Source organism: Drosophila mauritiana, chromosome 2L (genome assembly GCF_004382145.1).
Source record: "Drosophila mauritiana strain mau12 chromosome 2L, ASM438214v1, whole genome shotgun sequence".
NCBI classification, from domain to species: Eukaryota; Metazoa; Arthropoda; class Insecta; order Diptera; family Drosophilidae; genus Drosophila; species Drosophila mauritiana.
Window position 1 is genome coordinate 23568325 of NC_046667.1, and position 16327 is coordinate 23584651.

The window sequence follows — 16327 nt, forward strand, 5'->3', positions numbered from 1 at the left end:
ATTCTGTTAGGCAACTTGGGTCTCGTTTATATCCGACAGGGGTGGAACGTTTGTCATTTTGCTGATGTTCTTGTTGCTGTTTTTAAGTTAATTTATATATTTGTTCTTATTTTATTTAGTTAACCAATGTCTTCGGTATGTCTTTATGAATCTTAGTTTGTATCTTTCTTACTTATTATACTAAATATTGTTTGATTTTATTTTTCACTTATTTATTTATTATTTTCATTCTTTGTTTTTCTCATACGTCACTATATTAAAATAACCTATGCTTGTGTTCTTATCATTCCTCATAAACACTTGGTGATCCCGACGTTATCGCAGTTTTTATCGGAGTCTGCAACTCTGCAACACACGAACATAAAACATATTTAAACACATATAAAAGTGCAAAGCGGACCGCTCTGTCGCGATCGGACACTTTATTTTATTTTATTTTTGTCTAGTCTTATACGGAAAACCTGATTCGGGCTCAAAACGAATCCTCAAATGAAGTGGACCGAGCTAATCTATTTTGCGGCAGATGAGCTTGATGAAGTTTTATTTAAACGCTGATTCGGTTAATCGGATTGATGAAGCTGACTTACTGGCGCAAGTGGAATGGATCAGATCTTTAAAATTGGATATCAACATATATAGAAATTACTAATAATGATGATATATCTTTTCGAGCTATGAAGCCTCTGTTGCCAAATCTCGAAATTGATCGTTTTCATGGATGCAATTCTAATTAGCAGGACTTTCTCCCAACTTTTAGTATATAATGCATATAATGCTGAATGAATGAATTGATATTACAAAATTAGAAAAAAAAAAAAAAGAATAAAAAAAAAAAAAATAAAAAATAGAAAAAACCGTAAGGTTCTCGAATGTCAATTATAAAAAGGCTATGAATTTCCTGATTAATCGATTTAATAATAATGTTTTGCGCATTCCGGCAATATTTGGCTTTAAAAGTTTTGAGAAGGGATCTTCAGAGGTTCTGTGATTGCATACTGTTCTCGATTTTTAAATTTTAGTTCAAGTCTTCAATACCTTTACACATTTGCCTTAATTATGTGTGCAAGGGGCATAGTTTGAAGTAATGCAAGTCGACTTACTGCAGATATTGTCGCATGAAGCACCGCTCAAAAAAGCACCACAAAAAATAGTATTTCCGATCAACTGCTTAATTTACGTAAGAAACTGAATTGGAGCACTTATGCCTTACCGAGCAATTTTAGATTCAGCCTCTCAGCTAAACTTTATAGTTTCTTGCTTAGCTAGTCAACTGAATTTAAATCATAGAAGATTTCAAACCTCTTTTTCTGGCATCGGAGAATATTCCATTATTTCTGAAAAGGCAGTCGATATTCTTGCGCAATCACGGGATTCAAGCTATCGTGCATCGAATCATCTATGTGATTCCCCTGGGACCCAGCTTCATATCAACTTCTATTTAATTTTTTTCAAATACCGACCGTACATCAACCCATCGTCGACAATATCCAAGTTCTTTGATCCACTTATAATAATAATCTCTATGGAATGCTAACGAGGTTGAGGTCCATAAGGTAAGGTTTGTACACATTCAGGCGACAAGGATCTCAGGAATAAGCTGTTAAGGAAGCTCATGCGGTGCATATTAGATATGAAGTACGAATTATGAGCATGACATCTATTAATAATATGTTCTCAAAATGAGTTGGTTAGTTTTTAAGAACTCATCAGAGGAGAAGATGAAAATATAACTCAGAAATATCAAATGTTAAATTCTATATAAAATATACATTATATATATTTCCGATCTGTTATTTATTTTTTATTCCACTTTGCCTATTAAGTACTATTAAGTAAAAGTTCCAACGTTTCGACACAAAACGGTGGTTATTTTCATTGGCTGTAGAGTAAAGGGGTATACTAGTTTCGTTAGAAAGTATATAACAGGCTGAAGGTAGCGTTATATATATAAGGTAAATATATTCTTGATCAGGATCAATAGCCAAGTCGATCTGGCCATGTGCGTCTGCCTGTCCGTCCGTCGAGATCTCAGGAACTTTAAAAGCTACAGAGTTGAGATTAAGCATACAGTTTTTAGAGACATAGACACAGCGCAAGTTTGTTGACCCATGCTGCCACGGCCACTCTTTCGCCCACAAGCGGCACAAAACTGCCACGCCCACACTTTTTCAAAACGTGATATTTTATCATATTTTTATTAGTCTTGTCAATTTCTATCGAAATTATGCCCGCAAATCGCCCAACCCTGCCTCGCCCACACTTTTGAACAATTGTAAAGTTTTTTTTTCGTTATGTTTACCAATATCTATTGATATCCCAGAAAGATTATGAAATTTCCCGTTCGCATTTTCACTAGTTAAGTAACGGGTATCTGTTAGTCGGGGATGTTGACTTTAGCATTCCCTCTTTATATTTATTGTTATAAGTGTTGCTAAAAACTACGTAATTAATTTTAAAAAATTAAAATAATTTGAACCTTGCAGGTCTTAAGTCGGTGGAAGGAGAAAGGCTGGTCTTAACAAATGTGCACCGTTCCGATATGGGAGAATACAATTGCATCGCATCTAATGGAATACCTCCTTCAGTTAGCAAGCGTTTTAACGTTTACGTTAATTGTAAGTATTATTAAAACAGAAGCCACTGTGAAACGTAAGCCGATTCAACGAACAAGAGAGAATGAGATGGGCGTGATGTCGGGCTAACAAATTTCGTTTCGTATTTCGTTCCCGAGGAAGACTGAGGAGTAGTTGATATAATAATTGCAGAACCTTCTTATACAGGTCTGTAGGTGTGTATGTATAGACAAGGGTAGGTACATTTACGACCTCCTCTATGTGGCTACTACTAGAAATCTATTGTAAGGAAATCCTCTTCAAGTGCCCATCTTTTTGTTTTGTGCACAACTACTACTCTTCGCAGAATCGGAGGTCTATCAAGTATCGAGTTCTTTGCTTGGCATTTTAAATGACGACCTGAGAAAGGTCTGTGGTCCGCTTTATATAGCGGTTTGCGAGGTGTGGTGTGACCGTATATCTCGACTCATTTCTTTTTTTGTGTTCGATCCACTTTTTAGCCAGTGTGGCCCTCAGCTTCCAGCTTGTTTGAATTCAAATGTTGTATGTTATTATTTCTCTTTACTTCATGATTTGTCTTTTATTTTCTATATTTATTTTATGTTTCTTTAATTCTGTTTACTTCATCGTTTGATCTTTATTTTCTTAATGAATTTTATGTTTCTTCATTTCTGTTTAATTCATTATTTTCTCTTACATCTATATTTTTTCTATGTGCTTATTCTATAAGAATGTGCGCATTCTACGTCACTATAACCTCCTTTAACTTTCCTTCTTCTATGTCCTGATTAAGTATTATTACGTCGTCCATGTACACAACGACAAAGTTGGTGGCAATGAGCTCCATTAGAACTGCCATGAACATGCCAAACAGAACATAAAGGAAATTAAACTGTCCAGATTGGGCCCAAATGATGTATTCTCTCGAGAGCCCGGTTCGATCGGAACGTGGAAGAATCCGTTTGTTAGATCCAAAGTAGTGAATGATCTCTTGTGAGCCATCGGAAAGTTGTCCTGATAATCTTTACGTTTAACTTTCGGTAGTCGCAGCATAGTATCTTCTTTCCATTTTTCTTCGATAACAAAACTACTGGCGACACTTACTCAGAGGTACTCGGCTGAATGATCTTCTCAGCAAGCCACTCTTTAACTTAATCGTCAACTGTTTTATGATCACATATTGGTAAACGGCGTGGATGCTGATAAACTGATACAACATAATTTTGTTTCCCTGTGCGTCTGGAACTCCCTAATAAATGTATTTTTTAAATTTGTAGAATACAACCTGCAATGGTAATAGTGATCTTGCCACAAGAGCTGATATGGTGTGTATTCAAGGATAGTCCCAGGTTCTGGTACTTGTTAGAAGGTGGGTTCCTTAACCTACTCGCTCGGAAGTTTATTAATCTTAAATAAAAAAACTCGCGCGGAACGAACCGGGTAGTTTTACTAAGCAGATATTGAATCTCAGTTGTTGCTCCGCCGACCATACATAATCTCCCCATTCCAAATCAAGAGGTGTTGGCGATCCCAAAAAAACTTCAGACAAATGCCTAATTTCTCTTCTCCCATTCGATGCATGTCTTTCGACTATCTAGCTTCAGTGTTGCTTTTTTCCGTATCAGACAATTTATTCAGTTTCAATTCGTATATCCATAACGACAGGCGAGGGTATTTTATAACTATAGTAAATAGGTAGGTATAATGTGAAAAAGATAATTATAATTTTCAAAAGTTACATATTTATTCTCCATATGAAAAACTTAAGCCGATCTTTTGAAAAGCCACTCCACTCTTCAGAAGACTCTTAGTCAAGACACAAACCCTTAAATAATGGAAAGCTTTGTTATCGCTAACAAAAATGTAAATGTAATGCTATAAAATGATATTAATTATACCCCTTACTCGTAGAGTAAAAGCGTATAATAGATTCCTTGAAAAGTATGAAACAGGCAGAAGGAGAGTTTCCGACTATATAAAGTATATATATTATTCATCAGGATCAATAGGCGGGTCGATCTAGCCATGTCCGTCTGTCCTTATGAACTTCGAGATCTCAGGAACTGTAAAAGCTAGAAGGTTGAGATTTAGAATACATATTCTAGAGACAAAAACACTGCACAAGTTTGTTGACCCAAGTTGCAACTCCTACTCTATTAGATATATTTTCACACTTGTATTAATCTTGTAAATTTCTATTGATTTGAAAAAAGAAATTTTGCCACGCCCACCCTAACTCTTCAAACCGCCCAAAACAGCCACTTCCAAATTTTTGAAAAATTTTTGTTTTGTCAATTTCTATCGATTTGCCAAAAACTTTTTGCCACGCCCTCTCTAACGCCCTAAAACCGCCTAAAACTACCACGCCCACATTTTTAATAAAATATTGGATATTTTTTCATTATTTTTGTTTAGCTATTGAGCTTTTTCAAAAGCTGTTGCGAATAATAAAAAGCCGAAGAAAGTTTGTTTATTTTACGACACTGTTTATTTTGCGAATTGTTTACGGCAGCTAGGGCCGACAAAGAGCTATATCGAATGCACAAGCTTAGTCTTTTCCGAAACACGAAGAAAAGGCAATTGGCTGGACAGACAGCCGAAATGCAGCGCCCAAGCTTAACGTAGGTAGATAACAAAAATAACAAGGAATGAGCGCCGTACAGATAAATGCGTGCGAGAACAGCGGTTTGCACTATGGGCATCGCAACTGCTACCACTGACCAATTCGGCTTACAATATTAAAGAGTATGAGTTTAGTCTACTGCACAGTTTTGGCGGCTGCATGACCCAACATCCTCCCCCCGTTGGAAGCTTGGCTTCCAACAGAGTCCTCAAGGGGAAGCAGACACAGCTTGTTCACTGCCCGCCTTATTACTAAAGACGCGGTCCTCAATTCTGCAACTCGAGCGACGCCGTCTCTGCCAGGAATCAACTGCATGACTCTCGCCAAAGGCCATCTCATTGGGGGTAGATTCTCGTCCTTAACATGAACGACATTGTCCACGGCTACGCCAGGCTTTAAGGTACGCCACTTGGAGCGCTGCTGGAGCAACGTCAAGTACTCTTCCTTCCATCGCGACCAAAATATTTGCTGAAGAAAGGAGATGCGCTGCCAAGAGTCAAGCCGATTATAGTTTAGGCCCGTTATATCTGGCTCGTCAAGCGACGAAGGCGGACCACCATTGAGGAAATGAGGAAATGTGAGGACGTCCAGATCGGCAGGGTTCTCTGAAATGGGAACTAAAGGTCTGGAGTTAATAACTGCCGAGATGTGGCACACCAGCCGTCCTCAGCTCGTCGAAGGTCAGAACCGCAGTACACACAGTGCGGTAGAAATGATGTTTGGCCGTTTTCACCGCTGCTTCCCAAAGTCCACCGAACTGGGGCGACCGTGGAGGGATGAGCCGCAAGTCAATCGTCTTCGAAAGGCAAAAATTCTGAACGGAGCCTTGATGCTCGCTGCTGAGAAATAACCTTCGAAGTTCCAGAAGTTCATTTTTGGCGCCGACAAAATTGGTGGCGTTGTCTGACCAAATTTGCTTCGGCTTCCGCCGGGTGCATATGAACCTCTTGAGTCCGCACAGAAACGCAACTGTCGAGAGATCCTTGAGCAGCTCCAGGTGCACTGCCTTGGTTGCAAAGCATATAAATACGCAGACGTAGCATTTAACCGCGGGCTTGTTGCGACTATCCGACTTGTGAAAGAAGGGTCCACAGAAGTCTATACCAGCAACCTCAAAAGCGTGAGATCCTTCCAAGCGCTCCTTGGGAAGGTCCGCCATTATGTGCTCTATCAGCCGCGGCTTAATCCGAAAACATCTGATGCGCCTGTTCACGGCCTTGGTAGCCGTCTTCCTCCCTCCAATAGGCCAATATTGGGATCGAATTACACCCAGAAGAGCTCGAGGTCCGGCATGAAGATTGCTTTCATGGTAATGCCAAATAATTGCCAGAGTCACCGGATGGGACCTTGGAAGGATTTTCGGGTGGCGGCCATCAAAGTCCAATGACGAATTCCGGAGGCGACCGCCTACTCTAAGAAGTCCAAATTGATCCAGGAACGGCGAGAGCGAGGATATGGGACTAGACGAGGAAACTCTTCCCAGCGTTTTTAGGGACTTTTTAGCTGCACCAACCGCAGCATCATATGAGTACCCTCTTGAATGTGTGCGACGGTGAGCCCAGGATGACGAATTCCATAACAAAATTTGTAAATGTATGCAAACACTCGTTGCAGTGAGGGGTAAGAATTTGCAAATTTGGAGCTAGCAATTACATCCACGTACGGCGACTTTACGATGAACACACTTCGACGAAGCTCAAGCACCGGTTTGTCAGGACAAACAGCTGTTGGCCAATCTCTTTTAGGCTCCGTAAGATAGGTGGGTCCATGCGCCCAGAGTGACGATTCGCTAGGCTCAGACGGCAGGGATCCTCTGGATAAGATGTCAGCCGGATTTAACGCTGTTGGAACATAACGCCAAGCCGTGACATTTGTCAGCTCCTGAATGGCAGCAACCCACAAATATGTTTTCCTTGCTGGCTGAAGAAGGAACGCGTGAAGCTATTAAGGCGCTACCGCAAGGGCGCGCGAGTTATCGCTGACGGCACAAGCTTGCCTTCACCTCCCCCGAAACCCCCACGGGCAGCGGCCTACTTATGAGACACTCAACCCGGACACATACCGCAGCGAAGTCATCAACCCACACTGGATCAGGACACTGGAGTCAGGATTCCAAGAACCAAACCGTAGCACTGGAAGGGGCATCCGGGCGAAAAGCGCTAACGTAAGAAGTTTCGCAGCGCAGAAAGAATTGTACGCTAGGCTCAGAGAAAAGATTATTCTGAAATAAAATTCATTCTGTTACGGAACTTCGAGCGGCTTACTTGAATATCATAAAATCCTCCTCGCGATAAACCCAAAAGGAAACTAAAAGGAAGCAAAATCAAAGTCCACGACTTAACTGGCGCAGCCGGAAAAGGAACCTAAAGGAGATCCAGAAGAAGAAGGATATGAAGATCACCGGAATATTATTAAATATTATACTGTAATGCATGTAAGCAGCCGGCCAAGTGACTTCAATACGTGAATGCAAATGCAAAAGAAAAATAATAAAAAGAAAAGAAACGAAATTAAAAATAATGCAGTGCATCCAAACGAATTGTAAAATTGTAAATTCCGTGCGCCTAAAAAAAAACTCCAAACATACATAAATACCTTTATACACAAGAGCAAATATGCAAAATCAGCAAATAACGGTGTGCGGAAGCAAAATAAACGGCATTAATAGTTGTGCATTACACACGCAAATCTAAAAGCATATTAATAAATATATATTAAAACGACAATCAATCGCTGACTGTCGCTACATAATGCATCGCGCATTAAAATATGTAAACGCCTAATATATGTGACACAATAAAAATAAATAATTTCGCACATTACACAAAGAAAAATTTATGCAGACATATTTAGACGGCAATCAATTCTTGATAGCCGCTCATGCATCGCGCATAAATATGTGAATATAGCCACACTAAAAAAAAAAAAGGAAAGCATAACGAAACCTATATGCCACAACTTAATAATTACCAGTGCTCCGCCACCTAAGTAATGCATGTGTGAATATAAGTGCGGCCAATCATTTCTTTCTGTGTGCCAGGTAAGGAAAGGGAAACTGGCAACGACAGCAGTTCGTAGAGAGCCCCTAACCCGCCCTCGGCAGCCGCACTTGATAGTCGACCACTTGAGTTTGTTTATGTGGGCGCGCATACTTGCATACACGCCGCAGCGTCCGGCCGCTACATTGTGGACGGTGTCGCATAACGACATAAATTGTACTCAGTAAAATCGACAAGACTACTGCCGCGGAGTCGGAATGCTTTTGCGCATCGGATCATAAAAGAAAAATATACAAGTAATCAAATCTTATGGATGCACGACGTACACTGGAAAACACTTAAAAGTAACATTGTATTGAGACCACTTGGCCCGGCGGCTTTAATAGTTACATTTTCTTGATGTTATAGACACTTATAAATAATATTAAATTACAGATCCCAACGTATTCGTTAGGATCGACAACGCACTCCACTAACGATAAGTACAAGCAAACAAGATACACGCACTCAGGAGAAATACACAAACAAATTTTTTAAGGAAAAGGGGAAGAAATAGAATACGCTACATTTTTAAAATTATATATTATCCGTATTACTTTTAAAACATATTCATACATTCTTTATACAAATACTTTTACAAATTTCTATACCTTATATATTTTTTTCGCTAATTCAAATTTTTTACTACCCCAATATCCCTATACACATTTTGTCAGGGTACAACAACCGCTATACCAATACATATATATGTCGGGTTATGAATATCAGGGGCCTCGCCGTCCGTCCGTCCGTCCGTCCGTCCATATCAGCGTCGCTTATGTCTCTTTTTCACTATATAATTCTATGCAGCTGTGCGCAGTCAACGAGTCCACTTGCGTCTGCTTTGGCTTTTCTACGATTAATGCCCACTCCAGTTTCGTGCAGCCTGCTTTGTCTCTTCTCAATTTTTGGCATTTCCTTTTCATTATATCGTTTTCCCTTTCTAACCAAGCAGCGCAAGTGGCCACGTTCAGCAACAGCTCTATCGCTCTCGTTTTTGGAAAATCCCGTTCATAGATAATTCATCTATTCATCCTCACACATTGACAATAAATAGGAACACGCATAATAGCAAAGGGAACATGGAGAAGAAGTAAACAGCGACTACACGCATACTCATTATTTTCGCCACGACACGGCCATTCTGACATTTACACGTCCTCGTGTAAGCTTTTGATACCGAGATACCAAGATATCAAGATCACATACTTTCATCACTATTCAATAACATTTAATTTCATTAGTTTGACATTATTAGGTGTATTTCTTAAATCTTAATTCTGTAAAGAAACAAAACAGCTTTTATTTCATTGTTGCTGGGATAACTTATTCTATTTTCATATTCAGTTCCATTGATCAGTAATACATCAGCTTACAACTTATCTTAACATTATCATTTATCGATTTCTATATATCGATCTTCCGCCAGTTCACACACACTTGATTATTAATTCAATCCAAACTCATCGTCTCTCCTGGACGGATAACTCACAATTCATCGTCTCACCTGACGGATAACTCACAATTCATCGTCTCACCTAGACGGATAACTCACAATTCATCGTCTCACATAGACGGATAACTCACAATTCATCGTCTCACCTAGACGGATATCTCTCGTTCACAAAAGAACTCATTGGCGGGCTTTTCTTTTCATTCAACTGTTTCTATATTTCAGCTATTGCTCTACATTCTCGTTTAACTCATTCGGGATTTCTGCATCCGGCATTTTACGTATATCTTCATGGCAATACTTGAACGATCGGTTACTCCTCAACGACTTTAGTGTATACCTGACACCCTCTAATACTTCAGTCACCAAAAACGGTCCTCTAAATTTCGGATCTAACTTAGTTTGGTGTCTTTCTTCATTCCTCAATAGCACATAGTCACCTACGTGGTGTTTGTCAACGGCTGCCCTACTGCTATCAAATCGGGATTTGTCGTAAGACGCTAAGGAATTCATATTTTCTGTCGCATGAGCTCTAACAGTTGCCAAATCTATTTCACATTCGGTCTCACATGGGGGAACTAATCCAAGGGGTCGAGCCTGTTTACCAATTAACATTTCTAACGGACTTGCCTCAGTGGCACGAGAAATAGTACAATTCAGTGCAAGTTGGACTTCGCCAAGTTCGTCCTGCCACGATCGTTGACTTGATTCTACCACTGACAACAAATTTTTCAGTGTTTCCATCACCCGTTCCACTTGCCCATTTGCACGGCTCATTCCCGTAGCAATCAAGTGAAGTTCAACTTTCTGCGATACGCTAAACTCTGAAAACTTAGAGCTAGTAAAACATCTGCCCTGGTCGGCGATGATGCGATCTGGTACTCCAAATAAGGATATGGAAGATTTCATAGCATTAACACAGCTTTCGGCATCTATCTTCAAGGTGTGATACAGATAAACAAACTTTGTATAGGCATCGATCTGAACAATGACATACTCCTTCAAATCGCTCTTGCCACTTAATTTCCCCGTTATATCTATGTGGATGGTGTGCCACGGTATACTTGTCTTCGGAATGGAATGAAGTTCCGCCTGAACCTTCCCGGAAGATGATTTCACTGATCTACAAGTTATGCAGTTTGAAACAAATTTTCGAACATACTTGTTCATTTTAGCGAACCAATAATACTGGTACACTTTATCAAGTGTCTTTTGCCACCCTAAATGCATTATCGACTCGTGTACCTGGTTAATTACTGACCATTTAAAAGCTCTGGGTACAACTGGTAAATAACTTGTTCTACCTCGTCTTTGGACCTTGCGATATAATACACCTTTTCGCAAATCATACGTTTTGGCCAAGTTTTCGGCCAATTCATCTGACTCCAATTTGTTAACAATTTCTATTATCTCAAGGTCTAACCGTTGCTCAGCAAGAAGCCAAGTACTTGAAATTTCAGACAGATTTACTCGTTTTTCGGGAATCTTGTTTATTGACAAAATGTGTTCGGGTGATAAAGGATTTATTGATAAGAAATCTACATGAGCCATACGCTTACCCTCTCTATACTGAATTTCGAAATTAAACGATTGTAAGTAGGCCCACCAGCGGTGAACTCTGGGGGTTAAATCTATTTATGTGCGAGAAGCTTTTAATGAATTGCAGTCTGTATAGACAACGAACTCACGGCCAATTAGGTAATGGCGAAAATGTTTAACGGCTTTTACCACTGCCAAGGTTTCCAGCTCGTAGGAGTGATATCTAGATTCAACAGAGGATGTTGTTTTGCTGAAGTATTCGATTACATGGGGCTTACTTTCTATACGGTGCAAAAGTATCGCTCCATATCCACAGGCACTTGCATCAGTGTGCAACTCAATAGGATATTGCGGGTCGAAGATTACCAGAACAGGCTCATTTGTGAGGATCGTCACAACTTTAAGTCTGATCTCTTCCAGCTCAGCGCTCCATGTAATCTTGCCACTACCAGACGAAAGTGAATACAATGGTTTCATAAGTTGGGAGAATCCAGGCACGAATTTGCGAAAGTAAGAGGCCAAGCCAATGAATTGTCTAACGCCGGAGACAGTTTGAGGAGGAGGCAAGGAGCTTAATGAAGCTATCTTTCGCACATTCGGACGAATTTCTCCCGCTCGCACTTCATAGCCCAAATACTGAACCGTTGTTTTGAGAAAACTGCATTTAGCAAGGTTAAAGGTAAAACCAGCCTTTGTAAGAACATTCAAAACAGTTTTTAACCTTTCCAAAGCCAATTCCTTGGTTGGCGATACTACCATTATATCGTCCATGTAAACGATTACAAAAGAGTTAGCAAGGTCACCAAGTGCATTTATGACTGCGCGCTGGAAAACAGATGGCGCATTTTTGAGGCCAAAAGGCATTGTAAGAAATTCAAATTGGCCGTCTGGGGTCACAAATGCAGTATATTCCACGGATTCAGGGTGAATCGGGATTTGGTGGAAACCACTTGCCATATCCAGGCATGTGAAATAATTTGCTCCGCGAAGTCTAGCAATTTGATCGCTGATAAGCGGCAAGGGGTATTTATCCCGAAATCGTGTTCGAGTTTAGCTCTCTAAAATCAACACATAGACAGTCGGTTAAGTTCTTCTTTTTGACGAGCAACATGGGGCTAGCAAAGGGGGAGCAACTTGGGCGAACAATATTACATCTTATCAATTCGCTCACCTGCATTCGCTCTACTTCTCTCTCTTCGGGGCTAAGTCTGTAAGGTCGGCGCTGAACAGTTTTAGTTGGGTCAATCAAACGGATTTTCATTTCGCCTGTATTTACTCGAGTATGAGGTATCCCGTTGGTAAATGAAGTCGAGTGCTTTTCAAGTAGCTCAATTAATTGAGCTTTCTCATTGTCGACTAATTCGGTGTCAATATCGGACAAAGTAAACGATCGCTCAGTAACGGAACAATTATTAACAGTTTTTGATTTTACAACTTTAAAATTATCGGATGCCAAAATTACATAAAAGCCTTGTTTAAGTATTTCTCGCCCTATCAGAATATCATTCCTCATTTGCTCGTTCGGGACTACATGAAATAATATTTCCATAATATTTTCGTTTATAGTGACTTCACTCAAGATTTGCAATGTACTGCACACTAGTGTTGTGTCGTTCGTGAACGAACGAACTAAATTGAACTATTCACCAAACTGAACGAACGAACTAGGTCTGCCTTTATAGTTCAATATAGTTCGATAGTTCAATTTAGTTCCCTTAGTTCAATATAGTTCACTTAGTTCACGTCGTTCATTTTGATCTCTTACCCTGATCGTTCGTTCGTTGTTCACTTAGTTCGATAGGTCGGTCTGAGTTCACTTAGTTCGATAGGTCGGTCTGAGTTCACTTAGTTCGATAGGTTGGTCTTAGTTCATTTAGTTCGAAAGTTCGCTTATCGAATAAGCTGATTAATTTTCGCATACATTTAAAACTACGGTTTACAAGTTTGTGCGTATCTATGGCTTCAAAACGAAAGCATAGCAAAGTTTGGAATTTCTTTGATTCAGTGGATGAGAAGAGTGCTAAATGCAAATACTGCAAAACTGTGCTTAGTGTGGCTGGTGGATCGCAAGGAAACTTATCGCGTCACCTTAAAAATAAGCACCCAGCAGCTTTGGAGGAAACAAAGCGCCAAACCAATGAAAGCCGACAGGAAGCAAATGTAAACATAATATTTTGATTTATTCATTTAAGTAGGCTTACTAAATTCTTGATTTCTTTTAACATAGACTCCTCAGATAATTGGACCCCAACAGCAAGTAATAACTTCGTTCATTCAACGACCACCGGCTGCCGGGAAAGCTGAGAAAATTGATAGGCAACTAGTTCGTATGATTGCAAAAGGTCATCATGCATTGCGAATTGTAGAAGAGCCTGATTTCAAGCAGCTCATAGATGATGTGTCTAATTGCCCCGGATACAAGATGCCCACTCGAAAAACGCTGTCCAACGTGCTTCTTCCAAAGCTTCGGGACGAAATTGTTGGTAGCGTCAAAGAAAAAATGGAGCTGGCATCTGCAGTTTGTTTGACAACGGATTGTTGGACCTCTCTTGCAAATGAAAGTTATATTGCTGTTACAGCTCATTTTATTGAGAGTGAGGCAACTGTTATGAGCTCACATATGATTGCATGCGAGGCATTCGTTGAGCAGCACAGTGGTCAAAATCTGTGCGCATTTTTACAAAAAATAGCAGAAAGATGGAGTATAGAGAACAAAATATCTGCTGTGGTTTCCGATAATGCTGCAAATATTGTCAATGCCATTAAAACAGGAAATTGGCCACATATACCATGTTTTGCACATAGCTTGAACCTAATTGTGCAAAAAGGACTCCGCGAAATCAGCGTTGTACAAAACAAAGTCAAATTCATTGTGGAGTTTTTCAATCGTAGCACTTTCGGCCTTAAGAAGGTGAAGTCAACTCAAACCCAATTGAACTTGCCCGATCTCAAATTGATTCAAGATGTGTCAACTCGTTGGAATTCAACTTTTAAAATGCTAGAAAGGCTTGTTGTGTTGAAAGATGCTCTTATATTAACACTTTCTACTCTGCGTTCTGAATTAAACTTATCTCAGAATGAGTGGGCGATAGTAGAAGAGTTACTGCCTATATTAAAACCATTCATGGAGGTAACAGAAGAAATATCAGCAGAAAAGAATGTAACCCTTTCAAAGGTTATAGTTCTTGCGATTTTGCTACAGAACTGTTTGAATAACAAAACGCCTAAGGATAAATGTGTTGCTGCACTTGTTGCAGTTCTAAAAGCTGAGATGAATCGACGATTTTGCAAGCTGGAAAGTAACGAACTCTACGCAGAGAGTAACATTTTAGATCCTCGATTTAAAGGTCGTTGGTTCAAGTCAAAAGAAGAATACGAAAAAGCTGTTTGTAATCTTAAAAGGAAAGTAACTCCAATTCGTCTCAACAGCGAAAATTATGAATTCGAATCACCTGCGTTTAAAACTAATTCAGCCAATCAGAGTTCGGTTTGGTGTGATTTTGACAGTGAGTTCAAGAACACGACAAAGGCTGCAAACACTACCGGTTCTGCCGAGAAAGAGATGGAAAAATACCTCGAAGAGGAATTTATACCGAGGACTGCTGACCCTTTGGTTTGGTGGGAACAAAGAAAGAAATTGTATCCGCATCTATATTCTTACAGCCTTAAGCGACTATGCCTTATGGCTACATCAGTTCCTTGCGAACACCTATTTTCAAGTGCTGGGGAAATCATCCGAAAAAGACGGATGCTACTAAAACCTAATAAAGTGGAAAATCTAATGTTCCTTCATAGCAACATGTAGATGGATCACAGGTGTAAACATAATTTTATCATATGTTATTGAAAATGTTCCCTAATAAACTTCTCTATTCTCTTTTCAGAAATCAAATAAATGCATTAAAATTACTATATTATCTGTTTGTAAACTCTTTATTATTTCTTGTTATTATTATGTATAAGTGTTTTTGACATAAATTGAATAAATAATATTAATTTTCAATGACAGCATTGTATGAAATAAATTCATAACATTTTTTTTTTTTGAAGCACCTTTAAGCAAGTTTAAAAAATGAACGATTGAACTAAATGAACGACCTAGTTCATTGATTTTAAACGAACGAACGAACTTATTCCTCAAATTGAACTAGGATTACCCAACACTACTGCACACACTGCCACCACCAATGCCTTTTATCATTACAGTATTGTTTATACGTTTACCAGATAACTTACTGCTAATGTCGTCTTTAATAAGGGAGCACTCTGCACCGGAATCGAAACAAATTGGATAGATCTCACCTCGTTGATGCAAGCTTCCCTTTGGCTCAGTCACACAACATTGGTTAACAGTCTTCTGTTGAGTCACATCTTGTTTGGCTGCACTTCCGTTTTTCGGGCACTGGTTGGAGAAATGTCCCGGTTGGCCGCACCGATAGCACGTAACAGTTGATTTTTCACGCTGCGTTTTCGCCTCTCTATCTTGTCGCATTTTACTTCGGCATTCAGCAATTCGATGTCCCGGCTTTGAATAGAAGTGGCATACAACTGGCGATGCCTTACGGTTCTTCTGGTCAGGTCCAAGGTTGTCATCTCGAGCATGTCGCTTCTTGTCGAACGTAAACACTTTTAACTCCGCCTGTAGCTTACTTCTGGTACGCACATTGGATGTGAAGAGGACGCGCTGCAAACGACTGTCAATGTTTGCCATATGCGCAAGAACAGTTGTAACGGCAATTTCTTCTATTTCCATATTCCGCCACTTCGTAGTCAGCGTCGTCACCAGCCGACTCGCATACACCGCGTAACATTCGGCGGCAGTCGGGCGGCTGTTGAGTAAATTTAAAAACGTAGCGGCCGGCGTCTCTTCGGTTTCAAAGCGCTGCAGAAATAATTCCTGGAACTCTTGCCAAGTCATACCCCGGTACGAAATTTGTGTTAGCCACTGAGATGCAGTTCCCTCCATGCAGTTACTTAGTGCCATGATCAATTTACTTCCTTTAAGGGGGTGCTCAGTTAGAATTATATCGGTTGTTGAACACCACTTTGCTGCCTCTACGCATGCAGCATCAGGGTTAAATTTGGGTAGCTTAACATCATA

At 39.9% G+C, this 16327-nt stretch overlaps 2 protein-coding genes across 4 annotated transcripts in view; both read left to right on the forward strand.

Moving 5' to 3' along the window:
- Positions 1–16327, forward strand: part of LOC117150634 (lachesin) — a 291978-nt gene that overhangs the window by 83521 nt on the left and 192130 nt on the right. For all 3 annotated transcript variants that reach the window (XM_033317607.1, XM_033317606.1, XM_033317608.1), the window contains one exon: positions 2484–2615. In XM_033317607.1, the coding sequence (XP_033173498.1) occupies positions 2484–2615 (132 nt within the window). The remainder of the gene's footprint in view (positions 1–2483; positions 2616–16327) is intronic.
- LOC117150633 (zinc finger BED domain-containing protein 1-like) lies at positions 12832–15146 on the forward strand. The gene is made up of 3 exons (XM_033317605.1): positions 12832–13386; positions 13454–15042; positions 15111–15146. The coding sequence occupies exons 1-2, from the start codon at positions 13183–13185 to the stop codon at positions 15029–15031; spliced, it is 1782 nt and encodes a 593-aa protein (XP_033173496.1). The 5' UTR covers positions 12832–13182; the 3' UTR covers positions 15032–15042; positions 15111–15146.